This window comes from Pantherophis guttatus, chromosome 8 (assembly GCF_059756535.1).
Source record: "Pantherophis guttatus breed Tessera chromosome 8, ASM5975653v1, whole genome shotgun sequence".
NCBI lineage: Eukaryota > Metazoa > Chordata > Lepidosauria > Squamata > Colubridae > Pantherophis > Pantherophis guttatus.
Window position 1 is genome coordinate 15692216 of NC_142070.1, and position 16104 is coordinate 15708319.

Genomic DNA, 16104 nt, shown 5'->3' on the forward strand with positions numbered 1-16104 from the left:
ACTTTTTAAAAAAAATTAAAGTTTTTAAGTCTGTTAATTTTTTGTAGTGAAAATAGCAAAGAAGTCTGCAGTGTTTTAAAGACTGATTTATTATTACATAATTTTTCATGAAGAATGCTGTGATTTTTGTCACACAATAATGAAATTGTTAGTCTTCAATGTGCTACAAGGCTTGTTTTTTAAATTTAATATGATAATCCACTTAATTTGAAGCATGAGTAGAATATGAATGTGTCTATTTATGTAGGTATACAGTATAATATATAATTTAGATATATAGATTTCCTTTTTTTCATTTTCATTTAGTAAGCACAAACAACACACTTTTAGTCATTACCACACAGAGAGAGACCCCTATATGCAAACACTTATACATTTTGGTTTCCGTTTTCTGTTGCTCTGATATCAGTAATTAATGTGACAAATTTAGAATTACTGAAAGTTCAGTAAGCAAAATAATGAACATATAGAAGTGGGGATGGAAAATTGTCAGGAAATATTTCTAACTCTCCTGTTTTCAAAATCAGTATTTTCATTTCCAAAAATGTAAAATCAGGAAATATTCAGTCGAAGCAAAACTAATGCTGTTACTGTTATCTTTTCATTGGTTTGTTTTAAACTATGTTGTTAATGACAATTACTTGAATAATGTCAGGTATCAATTTAGACATAGAGTTAAATTTCAATGGGCTAATAATTTGCACATTCAGGAATAAAATAAATCATGATCTTGTAAGTAACTTCTTAATGAATTAATCAGTAACAAATTCCTAAATAAATTCCAATAATGTATGGGAACATGTACACTGACATATGGTTAAATGTATTTCATTGAAAATCAGATTTCTTAAGATTTTTCCCAGCTGCCACTAATTTTTGTCCCATAAAATATATGACATAAATTCCCCATTGTGACTGTAAAGATGGAATAGATACAAATCAAGATTTCTTATGTTATCTCAGCTGCTTTAACACTGGATCATTCCCAACTTTTAACTATTTTTCTTTTAGTTTATATTAGGCTGCGAAATGATCTTTTATGCAGGTATATTAGCAGTTTTAATATTCATTTGGTGAGGCATAATTATCATCCAACATGGATATGTGAAATGCTAAACAGTCCTTCTGTGAGCAGCAGGAACATTACTTTGCATCTGAGGTATTTTTACTATATTGTGTAGGCTTATTTTCACTGCAAGCCAAAAATGAGTTTTGAGCTTTGTATTTAGCAAGTCTAAGGTCTAAGTTCAAATTCTGGCAATTCCAATTAAAAGAACCAGATGGCAAGCAATCAGAAATATTTTTCCTTCTATAACCTGGAGGTCCTGCTGTCAAACGGAATATTTGGGATGCATTAACAGAAGCATTAATTTAGCTCATGGGAGATAATCATTTCATTGTACTGTGTTCTGGTTAGTCTGTGCTTGGAGTACTGGGTCCAGTACTAAGTACCACATTTAACTGGAACATGAGAAGAATACCAGTATAAGGAAAACCAAGCCCTACAAGGAGCCATTAAAAGAGGCTGCAATGGCTCAGTGGTTAAAGACACTGAGCTTGTCAGTGGAAAGCTGGCAGCCCGGGTTTGAGACCTGAGTGCTGCGTGATGGAGTGAGCTCCCATTACTTGCCCAGTTCCTGCCCACTTAGCAGATTGAAAGCATGCAAATACGAATAGATAAATAGATACCACTTCGGTGGGAAGGTAATAGCGTTCCGTGCAGCTCAGCTTACAGTCATGCCAGCTACACATCCATGGAATCGTCTTTGGACAATGCTGGCTCCCTCAGCTAACAAACAGAGATGAGCACCCCCCACCCCATGAGACACAACTAGACAGGGGAAAACTTTACCTTTGCGAGGAGCCACTAAAGGAAATTAAAGGCATGTTTAGATCAATATAACAAGATACAGTAGAGTTCTACAAATTTCTAAAGGCTATTAGACCCTTTAGTTGACCTTTAGTTTCCTTAAAGGTACAATTTAAGACAAGGAATAATCCAAATTGAATTAAAGAAAAATAATATTCTGTCTGAAGATTACGATTGCAATATTTTTCAAAGGGTGGGTCACAGCCCATAGGAAGACATGAACAAATTTTTTGAAGGGAGGAGGTATACACTATGGAGATAATAAGCAGCCATTTCTTGGCTGCAGGGTGTCAGCGTTCCAGAAAACCCCACAACTCCAAGTAAAATTCTGAAGCAAGCACCTTTCAAAGGTCTATTTACTAGAATAAGTAAACTGGCACATCTGGGAAAACCCGAATCTGAGAGGTCCGGGTTTTCCCTCAGTAAATCAAAACCCCACAAAGCATCCCCTCAGTCCTCAGTCGATCTCATGCTCCAATCACCATCCGTCCCATCTCGAGGCATCACTCCGACCACTCCTTCTCCAGATGCAGGATCAGCCTGACCTTGACTGACATGAAGAATGCTACTATGTCTAATGACAACCCCTCTACTAAATTCCCCCTCCTACTTTCCCACACATGAGAAGGCGACAGCATGGAAGCTTCCAGCCTAATATGGCTTCCAAAGCTGACATGGGGTTTGGTTCAAACTAAGTACAGAATCCAGAATCCAAGGCACTCGGGCATTCTTTTAGTGGCTGTATTTACAGTAATAACTTCAAGGCAGCCTTCATGTACCGGCCTCCCATTGCAAGATATCCTCTCCTAAAAAGATGGAAGAGATACAATGCTTAAGCTGCCTGAAGCAGGCATGTAGGACACTGTTTGTTGTTGTTGTTGTTGTTGTTATTATTATTATTATTATTATTATTATTATTATTATTATTATTATTATTTCTATTACTTCTACCTTTATGATTTTATTCATCAAGAAATAACATGGTACAAAGGACAAACAAAAGAATCACAACTTTGACTGCAAATCTGAGTTCCAGTTGTTTCTGCTGCTGTTATTGTTGTTATTGATGCTAGTGATTATATTGATGATTAGGCAATTGGAGGCTAAAACATATGAAGAATGGTTGGAGGAATTGGGTAGGTCTAGTCCCATGATGGTGAACCTATGGCACACCTGCCACAGGTGGCACACAGAGCTCTCTCTGCTGGCATGTGCGCCATCGCCCCAGGTCAGATCTCTATGGCATTTCTTTGTGAGCTTCTGTTTCCCTGCAAATGACGAAACAGAAGCTCACAAAAGAAAAGGATCTTACATCTTGCCATGCTGCCGGTTTTGGGATGCCCCACCTCCCACTGGGCAGCTGGTTTTCGGGTCTCTGCTGCGGCTGTGCGTATGTCTGCACTTGCGTGTGTATGTCTGCGCATTCACGCGCGCACACACCTTCAGTTTAGGCATGTGCATGCGCGTAGTTTGGGCACTCAGTGTCTAAAAGGTTCGCCATCACTGGCTCTAGTCCAAGGAAAAGAAGGAGTAGGGGTGACATGATAGCAGTCTTCCAATATTTGAGGGGCTGGTCAAGCTATTCTCCAAAGTACCTGAAGTCAGGATGAGAAGCAATGGATGGAAACTAATCAAGGAAAGAAGTAACGTAGAACTAAGGAGAAATTTGCTGACAGTGAGCACAATTAATTAGTGGAATGACCTGCCTCCAGAAGTTATGGGTTCTCCAACACTGGAGGGCCTCCTGCTTAAGCAGGGAGTTGGATTAGAAGATCTTCAAGGTCCCTTCCAACTCTGTTAATCTGTTAAACTCTGATGTTGTTATTAGTAGGTTCATCTCCGTTTCAAAGCCGAAGAGCCAGCGCTGTCCAAAGACGACTTCATGGTCATGTGGCTGGCATGACTAAACGCCAAAGGCACATGGAACACTGTTACCTTCCCACCAAAGGTGGTCCCTATTTTTCTACTTGCATTTTTTACATGCTTTCGACCTGCTAGGTTGGCAGAAGCTGGGGCAAGTAATGGGAGCTCACGGCAATTATGCAGCACTAGGGATTCGAACTGCTGAACTGCCGACCTTTCGATTGACAAGCTCAACTTCTTAGCCACTGAGCCACTGCTTCCCTTTGACCTCTACTATAGTGCCGCTCTATTTCTTTTCTCCCCCCCTCCTTTCATCTCACATGAGCATTTCCTCTGCTTTTATGTGTGTGATTTAGTAATTATCAGCTTATTTTTCTAACAACAAAAGTCCCAGGAATGCTTAAAAAGCATGTTCTCTTGTTTTATTGTGATCTGGTTTTTGCAGAAGCACTTTCCACCAGGGTATTTTTTAATCTACTGGAATAATTTTACATATAGTAAATACTGTCATATTCTAGAAATGTATATATGTTTGGCATAGATTCAGTTCCGCATATTTCTTTTTTAAATGAGATCTCTTGCATGTATTCATAATTTATCCAAGTTGAGCAAAACAATGAATATCCTTAACCCATGCATTTATTAATGTTGCCGTTTCTAAATTTCATTATGATACTGAGCAACATTTAGTGGGCTTTCCTAATCTTTCTTGATTATGATCCTTATAAAGGTACAATATAACAAAATTTGTGATAGAGAAAATGGAAATGTGTGGCCACTAAGTGTCACTGTTTCCTTTCGGGAATCACCAAATATGAGGAAAATGCCTAAGGCATCCTTTTAAGAGAAGTCATGTCTGACATAGTAGAGATTATAAAAGAATGCCTTTCAGAGTGGACACCTATCATTGCCCCAACCATCTTGGGGATTCACAGATAACTTTACAAAGGCACATGTTTTCTACATTGGTATGCCTGCTGAATGTTTCTATGCTAATGGAAACACATTCCTCATGTATATTCTGGAATCTACAGCCTTGAAATGTACAATTTTACCACAAAATACACTGGCAGCCAACTGAATTACAGGTAATCTTCGACTTATGGCCAAAATGGATCCAAATTTCTGTCAGAGACATTTAAGTGAGTTTTGTCCCATTTTACGAACTTTCTTGCCACAGTCGTTAAGTGAATCACTGCAGTTGTTAAGTTAGTAATAGGGTTGTTAAGTAAATCTGACTCTCCATTGAGTTTGTTTGTCAGAAGATCACAAAAGGGGATCACATGACCCCAGGACAGCTGTGAAATCCACTTACCTTTGCTACCGGTTTGGGTGTGATCCCGCGCGGGAGTGCCTCTTCTGCTCATACACAAAACCTTCTGTGCATGCGCAGATGGTTAAAAAACGGGACGTAATGACATTCCGGCGGGTGGGTGGAGCCTCCCGCCGCTGGCGCTACCGGTTCGGCGAGCCGGATAGAACCGGGGGGATTTCACCACTGCCTCAGGACACTGCAGCCATCATAAATATGAGTCAGTTGCCAAGCGCCCAAATTTTGATCATGTGACCATGAGGATTTTGCAATGCTTGTAAGTATGAAAAATGGTCATAAATCACTTCTTCAGAATTGTTGTATCTTTGAGTGGTCATTAAGTAAATGTTTGTTAAGTTGAGGACTACCTGTACAAAATCTGCTCCTTTTATTGCTCACATAACTTCTCCTTCAACGCTTTGTTGGTTTGGCGACCTATCAAGAGTTTTTCAAGTGTGTACCACAGTAGGATGGATAAAGTTATGACCTGGTTGATCATATAGTTACAACACAGATATTTCCGTTATTGTAATGGCTTGAAAAGGACATACTTAGTGGGAAAAAAATGATACTTATTCAAACGTATCCCATTGTCAATCCTGTTGGCAGGTCAAGGAGTTTGCATTGTCAGGTTGAGAAAATTAGGTGGGAAGCAATGAAGACCAAAGGGATGTATTTAGAACAGTGGTGTCCCTGACGATAAGAGACTGATGCCATGTAATCTCTAAAGTATAGGTTTTCTGTAGCTTATGTTTTATTTTTATTTAGGCAGTCTAGATTTTGAAGTTAAATGAGTGAGATATCATACTAATGGATAGGTCATAGGATAGTAATGCACCAGCTGCAATTTGGAAGAATTATTTTGATAGTTATGGCACAGATCATAATCTTATGCAAAAACCTATTAACTCCTTTTCGGGTTTTTTTTAAAAAGCAATGATTAGGTCACTCACTAAGTCTACTGATAATGCTGGAAACATTAAGCTATGACATTTTTCGTGCATAATTATAGCTTATATGGAAAATAATTAGGACTGTCTTTCTCCTGAGCTGCCAAATAAGATATGAGAGTACCACATTATTTCATGATCAGCCAACCTTTTAATAATATAGTCCATACTATTCCCCATCACTTAACATTGTGATATTTTGATAGTTTAATGCCCTAGTTTGTCCACTAATACCTTTTATCCGCAATGTCTGTTTACATTTGCTGTTATTGCTCTGCTAAATATGCAAATTAAATAAAAATCCCATTATAGGTTGAGCTCAATAGTTTATTTTAGAAAGCTATATAAAGTATAGTTATAAAGTATAGGGGGCAATCTGCTGACTTTGTAAACTGCTTAGAGTGGGCTGTAGACAGGGGTGAAATTCAGCCGGTTCTATCCAGCTTGGGCGAACTGGTAGCAGCGGCTGTGGGAGGCTCCGCCCACCCTCACGGATGTCATGATGTCACTTTTTTGCAAAGATTTTTGCACATGCATGGATGACGGAGCACGCACATTTGCAAACCGGTAGGGAAGGTAAGTGAATTTCACCCAGGCTGTAGACCACTATGAAATATAGGATATAGGACTAAGACAGAGGTGGGTTTCAGCAGGTTCTGACCAGTTCTGGAGATCCGGTAGTGGAAATTTTGAGTAGTTCAGAGAACCGGTAGTAAAAATTCTGACTGGCCCCGCCCCCATCTATTCTCTGCCTCTCAAGTCCCAGCTGATCGGGAAGAAATGGAGATTTTGCAGTATCCTTCCCCTGGAATGGGGTGGGAATGGAGATTTTACAGTATCCTTCCCCTACCACGTCCACCACACCATGCCCAACAAGCCATGCCATGCCCAACAAGCCACACCCACAGAATCGGTAGTAAAAAATTTTGAAACCCACCACTGGACTAATACTATAGAATATCCTAAATGCTAGTGCTGTTGCTACTTCAAGAGAGAGAGAGAGGGGGGTGGGGAAGGAGGGAGGAGGAAAGGGAGGGGGAGGGAGGAGGGGGGAAGGCTGATGGCCACAGTGCAGATCCAGTTGATTTATGTATGTGCATGGTTATGTATTTTCTCTTTTGTTGGATAAATAGGACTCTTTCAGTATCTCTTCTTTCCCATTCCACCATCCCTCCTTTTCTAGAGGGGTTTGTGATTATTTTAACTTAGAATGAAGCCCATATAGGCATATTCAGATAGTCCTTGTCTTACAACCATTCATTTAATGACCTTTGAAGTTACAATGCCATTGGAAGAAGCAACTTAAGACCAGTTTTTACACTTGTGACCGTTGCAGCTTCCCCATGATTACATGATGAAAATTCAGGCGCTTGGCAACGGGCATGCATTTCTGACAATGTTACTATCCCGAGTTAATATGATTACCATTTCTAACCAAACAGCTGGCTTCTGACAAGCCAGATCAACAGCTTGTCGGCAGCCAGATTCACTTAACCACTGCTTGTTTCACTTAACAACTGTGGCAAGCAAGGTTGTAAAATGGGGCAAAATTCACTTAACTGACTTGCTTAGCAATTGAAATTTTGGGCTCAGTTGTGGTCTACCTGAATTCATGCTCACAATTCCTGATAGTTTTTTGTAATACCTTCCTAATATTCCTACAGTGAGTTTCGTAAGGTCTTTTCCTTTATATGTACATTTTTGGATTTTTTTCTAGAATATGCACATTTGAATGCGCTTATTGGATAATTGCATCATAAAGTACAGTAAAATGTGGATATTTAAGGATAATTGTGTTTTAATTTGAGTAGTGATTTCAGAGTTGTGAACCAAAGTAAATGTACATTAAACAAGAAACAACACTCTGTGTGACTATCTGTCTGATTGCTCCATTTCTTACCAGAGGGAGCTTTTAATGTAAAGCACCAAGGTGAAGTGTTATGTCTGTTTACGGATGTGCAAGAGAATCCTAAAGAATTGTGAATTGTGAACATTGTCTGTTTCAATAAAAGAAAGTAAAACATAAATTAATCCTTTCTGTCTTGTTGCAGAACAATGTGGCAAATCAAGATATTTCCCTATTCTGTTTCTATGGAGTTTTGGAAATTGTTTTCTTACAGCCATAAATTAGACCAGTCTTTCTCAACCTTTTTGGAATAACCCTTGGGATATTTTTCAGGTCTCAGGTTCTCTTATCACAGAAGAGATCAACACTTCAGAAAACCATTCACTTTTATAAAACCTACACAATTCATGCCGTACATTATTTACAGCAATAGCAAATAGCAGACCTGCAATTTAGTCACAGCATATAAAAATAAAATCTCACCACTGTAAATACTAGCATTGTTGCAGTGCACAATGTTTTTAAAAATATATCACAATACCTTGCATCTCCCTTATTCATGTCTTGTGGAACCCTAGTTGAGAAAATTGGACTAGATTGAGCTGTTGGAAAACATACCCTAGAAGCAGTGGTGGGTTGCCCCCGGTTCACACTGGTTCTACAGAACCGGTAGTAAAACCGGCAGAAGGCTCCGCCCACTGACCCCAATGTCATCAGAACGCTTCTGCGCATGCACAGAAGCTTCTGCGCAGAAGGGTGCGCGCGTGGCCCTGTTGCGAACCGGTAGTAAAGGTAGATAGAACCCACCCCTGCCTAGAAGGCAGGAGCAAAATCTCTTGTGTCTCCCTAGAGTTGCAAATAAAAACAAAACCCTACTCAGTTCAAGGCAGTGGTAGGTTCCAACCGGTGTTACCACTGGTTCTCTTCGCGCATGCACTTTGCACATAATCGCCACACACATGCTCTCTTTGCTTGCACGTATGCCGAACTTGTACTCCCCGCAAGCATGTTAGGTTTCTGCCCAGCTGAGGTGAGGCCATCGACTCTGCCACACCTATCAGCTGGGCTAAAAAACAAGACATAAAGATAGGAATAAAGCGGGGGTGGGCGGGAGGGCCCAGCTCCCAGTCTAAGAGTACTGGTTTAGTGACGTCACATCGTCACCATTACCGGCTCGGCTGAACCGGGCCGAACCGGGAGCAACCCACCACTGGTTCAAGGGCTTTTTAAAAGCAGAAGTGAAGATGAAGATGAAGATGAAGATGAAGATGAAGAGCTGCTTGATGCTTGTTCCAGTGTTTTGAGGATGGAGTTCTGTTATTTTTGCATAATACAAAAGTCGATTTAGCGTGGCTGAACTTTTAAATTATAAAATGATTTGACTGTTTCGTTCTTTGAGTGCTTTTTATTTTCTTTATTAAGACATTTAAAAGAAGTTAACATAGTATTATTACTAGTTAATTCATAGGTGGGAAAACTGTATCAATTAAACAAGAGGTGCAGCTTGGCTTTTGAAATGATTATCTAGAAAGATCCCTTAGAAAAGCTAGAATAAAAACCGAACTACAGTAAGCGAACAAAACCTAGCAAATAAACAAGTGGCAATCCACCCTTGTTGGAGATGGTGCTGCATATAAAACACATCTGTTGTTTGAGGCAGCAGAATATGTCAACTTTCATACCAGTGGTTTATATTATTTGAATTTGGCTCATTTTAATGTGGTATGGCCCAACCGTTAGCAACATTCCAAATGACGATTTTCTTTTAAAATTCAGTTTAAAAATTACTCATTTTTGCCACAGTTGTTAAGTGAATCACTGAAGTTGTTAAGTTAGCAGCATGCTTGTTAAGTTAATGTATCTGACCCATTGATTTTGCAGAAGGCAAAGGTCATGACCCTTGCCAGTTGCCCAGCATCCAAATTGTTATCATGTGGCTATGGGGATGCTCCAATCGGTCATAAGCAGGGGTGAAATCCAGCTGGTTCTGACAGGTTCTGGAGAACTGGTAGCGGAAATTTTGAGCAGTTCGGAGAACTGGTAGTGGAAATTTTGAGTAGTTCAGAGAACCAGCAAATACCACCTCTGGCTGACCAATTGGCCCCAGAGTGGGGTGGGAATGGAAATTTTGCAATATCCTTCCCCTGGGAGTGGGGAGGGAATGGGGATTTTGCAGTATCCTTCCCCTGGAGTGAGGTGGGAATGGAGATTTTGCAGTATCCTTCCCCTGCCACGCCCATCAAGCCATGCCCACAGAACTGGTAGTAAAAAAAATTTGGATTTCACCACTGGTCATAAGTATCAAAAATGATTACAAAACACATTTTCAGTGCCACTTTAACCTCAAATGATCACTAAACAAATGGTTGTAAATTGAGGACTACCTGTAGTTCGAGGTGTGGAATCCTTGGTTCAGGTACAGGTGTATTTTTCTGCATAATCTGTGGCTGAAAATCTTCCTTTGCTTTATGGATTCCATTATAAAGGCAGTTGAATCATGCTATTTTGCTTCATATTATGAGATCCAAGGAACCTAAAAGCTCTTCATATACATGACATCTCTTTTCATTAAATAAGTCAGTTTCAGCCTCCTCTTTTGGGATCCTGTCTTGATACCACAAAGCAAATATAACTACATCCTTTGTGGCTGTTGTGAAAGGAGGAGAAAATAGGCAAAGCTTGATTGGGTGTAATTCATTTGCTAGTAATGGTCCTATTACAGTAATTACAATTTTGTCATTGTGGCTCTGCAGTGTTTAAAGAACCTGGCCTGTGGCTTAATTGCAGATTTATAGCAACCAATGCTTTGGGGAATACTGTTGTCTGTAATCATGTTTTGGCAGCTAACAGTTTAAAGAACAGAAGTTCCTTAGCAATTGTCGTGTATCTGAGAAGCATAACCACTGTCATTCGATCAGAATTTGAAGCAAAATAAGGATAAGCTCAGTGTAACATAAATGTAGACATATAGGCTGGTGTGTTTTATAATTTTTAGACTGCATAAACTCATGCAAGTTCTGTGGCATCTGACAAAGGAAAACAAAAACAGACAGACAGACAGACAGACAAATAGACTGAAGCACTGTTAAGGTGCTTCATACATTAGATTGGGAAGATCTAGCATCAAGTATTCACTTGATTCCAGAGTCTCCTAAACCAAGTGACTATAAAAGTGGGTAAAGAATTTAATCTAGATTCAGATATAAAATATAATTAAAGAACCCCATCATAGCTATACTAATTAACAACTTTATTGGAACAATTAAACCACTGCATATCTACCATGTACTTAACAATAACTGTTTTCTCTGAGTCGCCTGCCACAGGGGGAAAGTCAGCATTGGAACAGAATCCTAAAAAATTGTTGCTTTTTAAGTGTTATTACATATCACTCCGATGAGTAGGTTACAGTTCTTTTTCTTTGTCATCCTTCCCTGACAAGCCTTGAACTTAGAGGAAGGCCAGATGCTAGCAGTAGAGAGCATACAAAAAGCTATCAGAGCATGTTAAGAATTCCCCAGTGTGTAGGGAAAACAATGGCACTTCATTTCCTTCCCAGACATCCATTTATTAGTTCCTCGCGTGTTGTTGCTGGACCATATACTGTCATTTCAGATAATTGATAAAGAATCAAAACTTAGTATGTTCCTTCCTGTATTTTTGAAGGAACAAGCAGTGGTGAAATCCAAATTTTTTTACTAATGGTTCTGTGGGCGTGGCTTGGTGGGCATGGTGTGGCTTGGTGGGCGTGGCAGGGGAAGAATACTACAAAATCCCCATTCCCTCCCCACTCCTGGGGGAAAGATATTGCAAATTCTCCATTCCCAATCCACTCTGGGGCCAGCCAGAGGTGGTATTGCTGGTTTCTCTGAACTACTCAAAATTTCCAATGCTGGTTCTCCGAACTGCTCAAAATGTCCACTACCAGTTCTCCAGAACCTGTCAGAACCTGCTGGATTTCACCCCTGGGATCAAGGTTACATAACTTAATTAAAAGGATTAATCTACCATTGGATAGATAACCTGTTTTGCCCCACACTCACAATATTGTTTGAAGCCCTATAGTGCACGTATGAGATGCTAATCTGAAAACATCCAGAAACAGGAGGCATTGTTGGACCGTTGGCAACTAAACTCTTGCTGTTTTGTAGTTTGCCGGGAAGATTCTCATCAGTCGATCGTCTCCTGTGCTGCTACCCTACTTACTCCTGTTGAATCAGCTGAAAACAAGAAAAAGGAATTTCCCCAAATGCCTGAAGTGACTAAACAGTGAGTGAACAATATAACTTCATAATTTTAATAGAACTCAACCAATAAGCTTCTGTATGTCTTTCATTTTTGATATGCTATACAATACATTTCTGATAAAAGTTTCAATTCTCTTTTCCACTTAAGGGATGTTTCCAAAAAGGGTTTCAAAAAATATCTATCTAATCACTGGAGTAAATTGTTCTTGGTAAATGTTGATCTGAATCTAAAATATTGTTGACTGATGAGTGATGGGAAGGTTAAATGGGGTTTTGCATTTGTAGGATTTCCACAGTAATAATGGAATGAATAGATTAAAATACACAGTATACAGTAAAATATACAGTGTATACAGTAAATTTTTAATAGTATTTTGGTTTTCACATTTACACAAGAACACTGAAGTTGTTTAGGTCTAATTTGGTAGAAGTAGGCCGTTTTTGTGGCATTTTGTCATAACAGAACTGTGGCTTGTGATTTTATTGTTAGATTTTCCCATTAACTTCATTAGTTGGAAGAGTGTTACAAAGCACTCAAACTGCAATCATGTAATTGCGGGGATGCTGGAAAGTCATAAATTTAAGGACAAGTTATAAAATTACTTTTGTTTGCTGATAATCTTGAGAATAGAATAGAATACAGGTAGTTCAAAGTTCAACTGTGGAGTTCTTGGTGTGCTCCAAACTTCTTTCAAACTCACAACACACTAATGACGTTACCTAATTGGGTAATGAAATGTCTGTAATCAAAGAATTAAGTTCAGAGAGCACCAAAGACTCCATAATTTTCTTTTGAAAATTACTTTATGACTCAGCTTAACTTTTCTTTTGCAACAGAAGATATATGTCAATAATTTATGTCAGTGGATTGTTTAATGAAAAAAAGTTAATTGTAGATGACTAAGTACTAAGTAGATTAAATATATCTTCTTCCCAGGATTTTTCTTCTTAACTTTCTGTTACTTTTTCCTCATAAAGATGTTATACTATTGCTCATTTCACTTTCACGGCTCAGTACCATCCTTTTTGAGGTATCATAATGCAATGGTCTAGAACAGGGGTCAGCAATCCGTGGCTCTGGAGCCGCATGTGACTCTTTCATCCCTCTGCTGCGGCTCCTTGTTGCTGGTCGGCTCCACAATTGATAGGGCTTTCGATTAGGACAGGTAGAGGAAAAAGAATGCCGCGCTAGGAGGAGACTCTACGGTGGGGGAACCATCTTCCGGTCAGCAGACGAAAAAGGACGCTGCGCTAGGAGGAGACTATGAGGTGGGAAGTGGACTTCCAGTCGGCTCCAGAACTGAATGGGGGCTTCTGGTTAGGACCTTTGTGGCTCTTTGGGTGTTTAAGGTTGCCGATCCCTGGTCTAGAATACAGGTAGTCCTCAATTTACAGCAGTTCATTTAGTGACCATTCAAAGTTACAAAGGCACTGAAAAAAGCGACTTATGACCGTTTTTCACATGACCATTGCAGCATCCCCATGGCCGCATGTTCAAAATTCAGATGCGTGACAGCTGACCCACATTTATGACAGTTGCAGTGTCCTGGGGTCATGCGATCACCTTTTGTAACCTTTTGACGAGCAAAGTTAATGGGGAAGTCGGATTCACTTAACAACCATATTATTAACAATTGAAGTGATTCACTTTATGACTGTGACAAGGAAGGTCGTAAAATGGGGCAAAGCTCACTTAACAAATGTCTCATCAACAGATGTTTTGGGCTCAATGTGGTTGTAAATTGAGGACTACCTGTTGGCGATCATGTTGGCAATCCTATTTTTGTCAGCAGCCGCATGAAAAAATGTTACTGAGTTTTGTCCAAACCAGTCCCTTAGGTTTTGAAGCCAAAATGTTCTTCTTCTGCCTGGACCTCATTTGCCTTCAATCTTTCCCTGGAGGATTAAGTGAAGGATACCATATTTTTCTGGGTGTCGCATCACATGTCCAAAATATTCTAACTTTCGCTTTTTCATGGCTTTGATGATTTCCCTTTGCTTTCCCAGGCGGCTTATCACCTCCTCATTTGTGATTTTGTTATCTGTTACCTATTCATCTACTAAGGTACAATTCCTGTCTTGCAGATTTCCAAAAATACTTGTGTACACAGAATTCATCTCCTTCATTATTGAATGTTAATCTAACAATGAACTCAGTGCTCTAATATGGAAATACTGTTTTCTGATTTGCTATAGCTACATGGAATTATATTCATACTTATATGTAGAAAAAAATTGATTTCTTTGGGGTCCTCTCACTTCAATAGGGTCACAATATTTGGGCTGCTGGGTTGTTCCGCATAACCACTGTTGAAGTGGTGAATACATACATACATACATGTATGTATGTATACACACCTTATTAAACTTTTATTACATTAAAAACATAAAAAAATATTTCATTTAACAACAGCTAATTGTGGTGTTTTTCTTGTGACAATAATTCGTGCATTATTTACAAAAATTAAATTGTGCGTATTTACATTCTTATTTTATCTATTATTTGTACTTAATAACTATCTATGTTAAATCTATCTCCGTTCTATCCAGTTACTGTATACCACTGTTCCCACACATTGTAAAATATCGATGTCTCTTTATCTTTTAAACTCAGCGTTAATTTGTCCATTTCTGTGCAATTCATGACCTTTTGTATGATCAGTTTCTCTGCGGGTGTACATGGTTGTTTCCAACATTGAGCATAGGCAATCCTGGCAGTGGTTAATATGTGTAGTAGTAGATATTTTGTGCCCTTCGTATATATATATATATATATATATTTTGAAGATCCCCAATAGGAAGAGTTCCGGTTCTAAGTCTAATTGTTCGTTAGTAATTTCCTGTAGCCAATCTTTAATTTTTAGCCAATATTTTCGAGTCTCAGGACAGGGCCATGAAGTGGTGAATATTTTAATGGGAAGAGTGTGAAAGAGTATTATCACTGCTGAAGTCCCTAGTAGTTATTGGCTGTGAGAGATTCAGATCAATCACTGATCCTATCTATTCAGATCAGTAAAACAGCAGCTGAAGTCACAAGAACACCTGAAAAGGCAAGAAAGTTCACAGTTGTTTCCTCATAGTCATCAGTTACTACTACAGCCTTTTAGAAAGCAAAGCCACAAAGGTAGACCTTGCCTTATGGTGTAATCGAACCTGAAATTATGGCTGCAAGTCATTGCAGTTCTAAACTGAGGCACTCATGTGACTGGAAGTAATTTTACGATGTTTTTCAACATGGTCATTAAATGAAGCATTCATTTGAATGGGTGTTTTTGCTGGAAACTGGCAAGAAAATGCCAGAAACTGGCAAAAAACATTGTGAATGGTGGCCAGGTGACTCCAGAATGCCGCTGACCACCTGACATGCAGTTATGTGACCATGGGGTGATGCTGGTGTGACCATTTGTGATGCTTGGCTTTATGGGCCATTCTATGGCCGTTGTAACTCCGAACAGTCATAAAATCAACATTAAATGAAAACTATCTGTAGCCATATGATATTCTAAACAGTATAACTATAAGGGAAAGGCTGTATGATTGGATTGGATTGGATTGGATTGGATTGGATTGGATTGGATTGGATTGGATTGGACTGGACTGGATCAGAGATGTCAAACTGGTGGCCCGCGGGCCGGGTGTGCCGGCTACGCCCACCCCAGCTCCGCGAATAGGAAAAATGTCGTGAAACGTCACATGACGGCAACGTGACACCGCGAGTTTGACACCCATGGATTAGATTGATTCAATGTGTTACTCTAGGTAGCTAATAACAGGAATAGGTGCAATTAAAGGGAAATGTTATATATATCACAGACATTATTTGGATTAGTTATTAAGCTTTCTGAAATTTCCTGAAATTCAAGGCCTTAGAGCTTAATCAGTTGATTTTGATATTCATAAGAAGTTGAATTGGTCACAAGTACAAATCTTGGCTTAAAATCTATACCAACCTATCATATGTAAGCAGAAATGGAAAACTGTGTCTCTTCAAATGTTGTTAACCTAGAGTTTCCATT

The 16104-nt window shown here is 39.2% G+C and overlaps 1 protein-coding gene across 2 annotated transcripts in view; it reads left to right on the forward strand.

The window, feature by feature from the left end:
* CCSER1 (coiled-coil serine rich protein 1) overlaps positions 1-16104 on the forward strand; it is an 852922-nt gene that overhangs the window by 227675 nt on the left and 609143 nt on the right. For both annotated transcript variants that reach the window (XM_034440484.3, XM_060686954.2), the window contains exon 5: positions 11993-12110. In XM_034440484.3, the coding sequence (XP_034296375.2) occupies positions 11993-12110 (118 nt within the window). The remainder of the gene's footprint in view (positions 1-11992; positions 12111-16104) is intronic.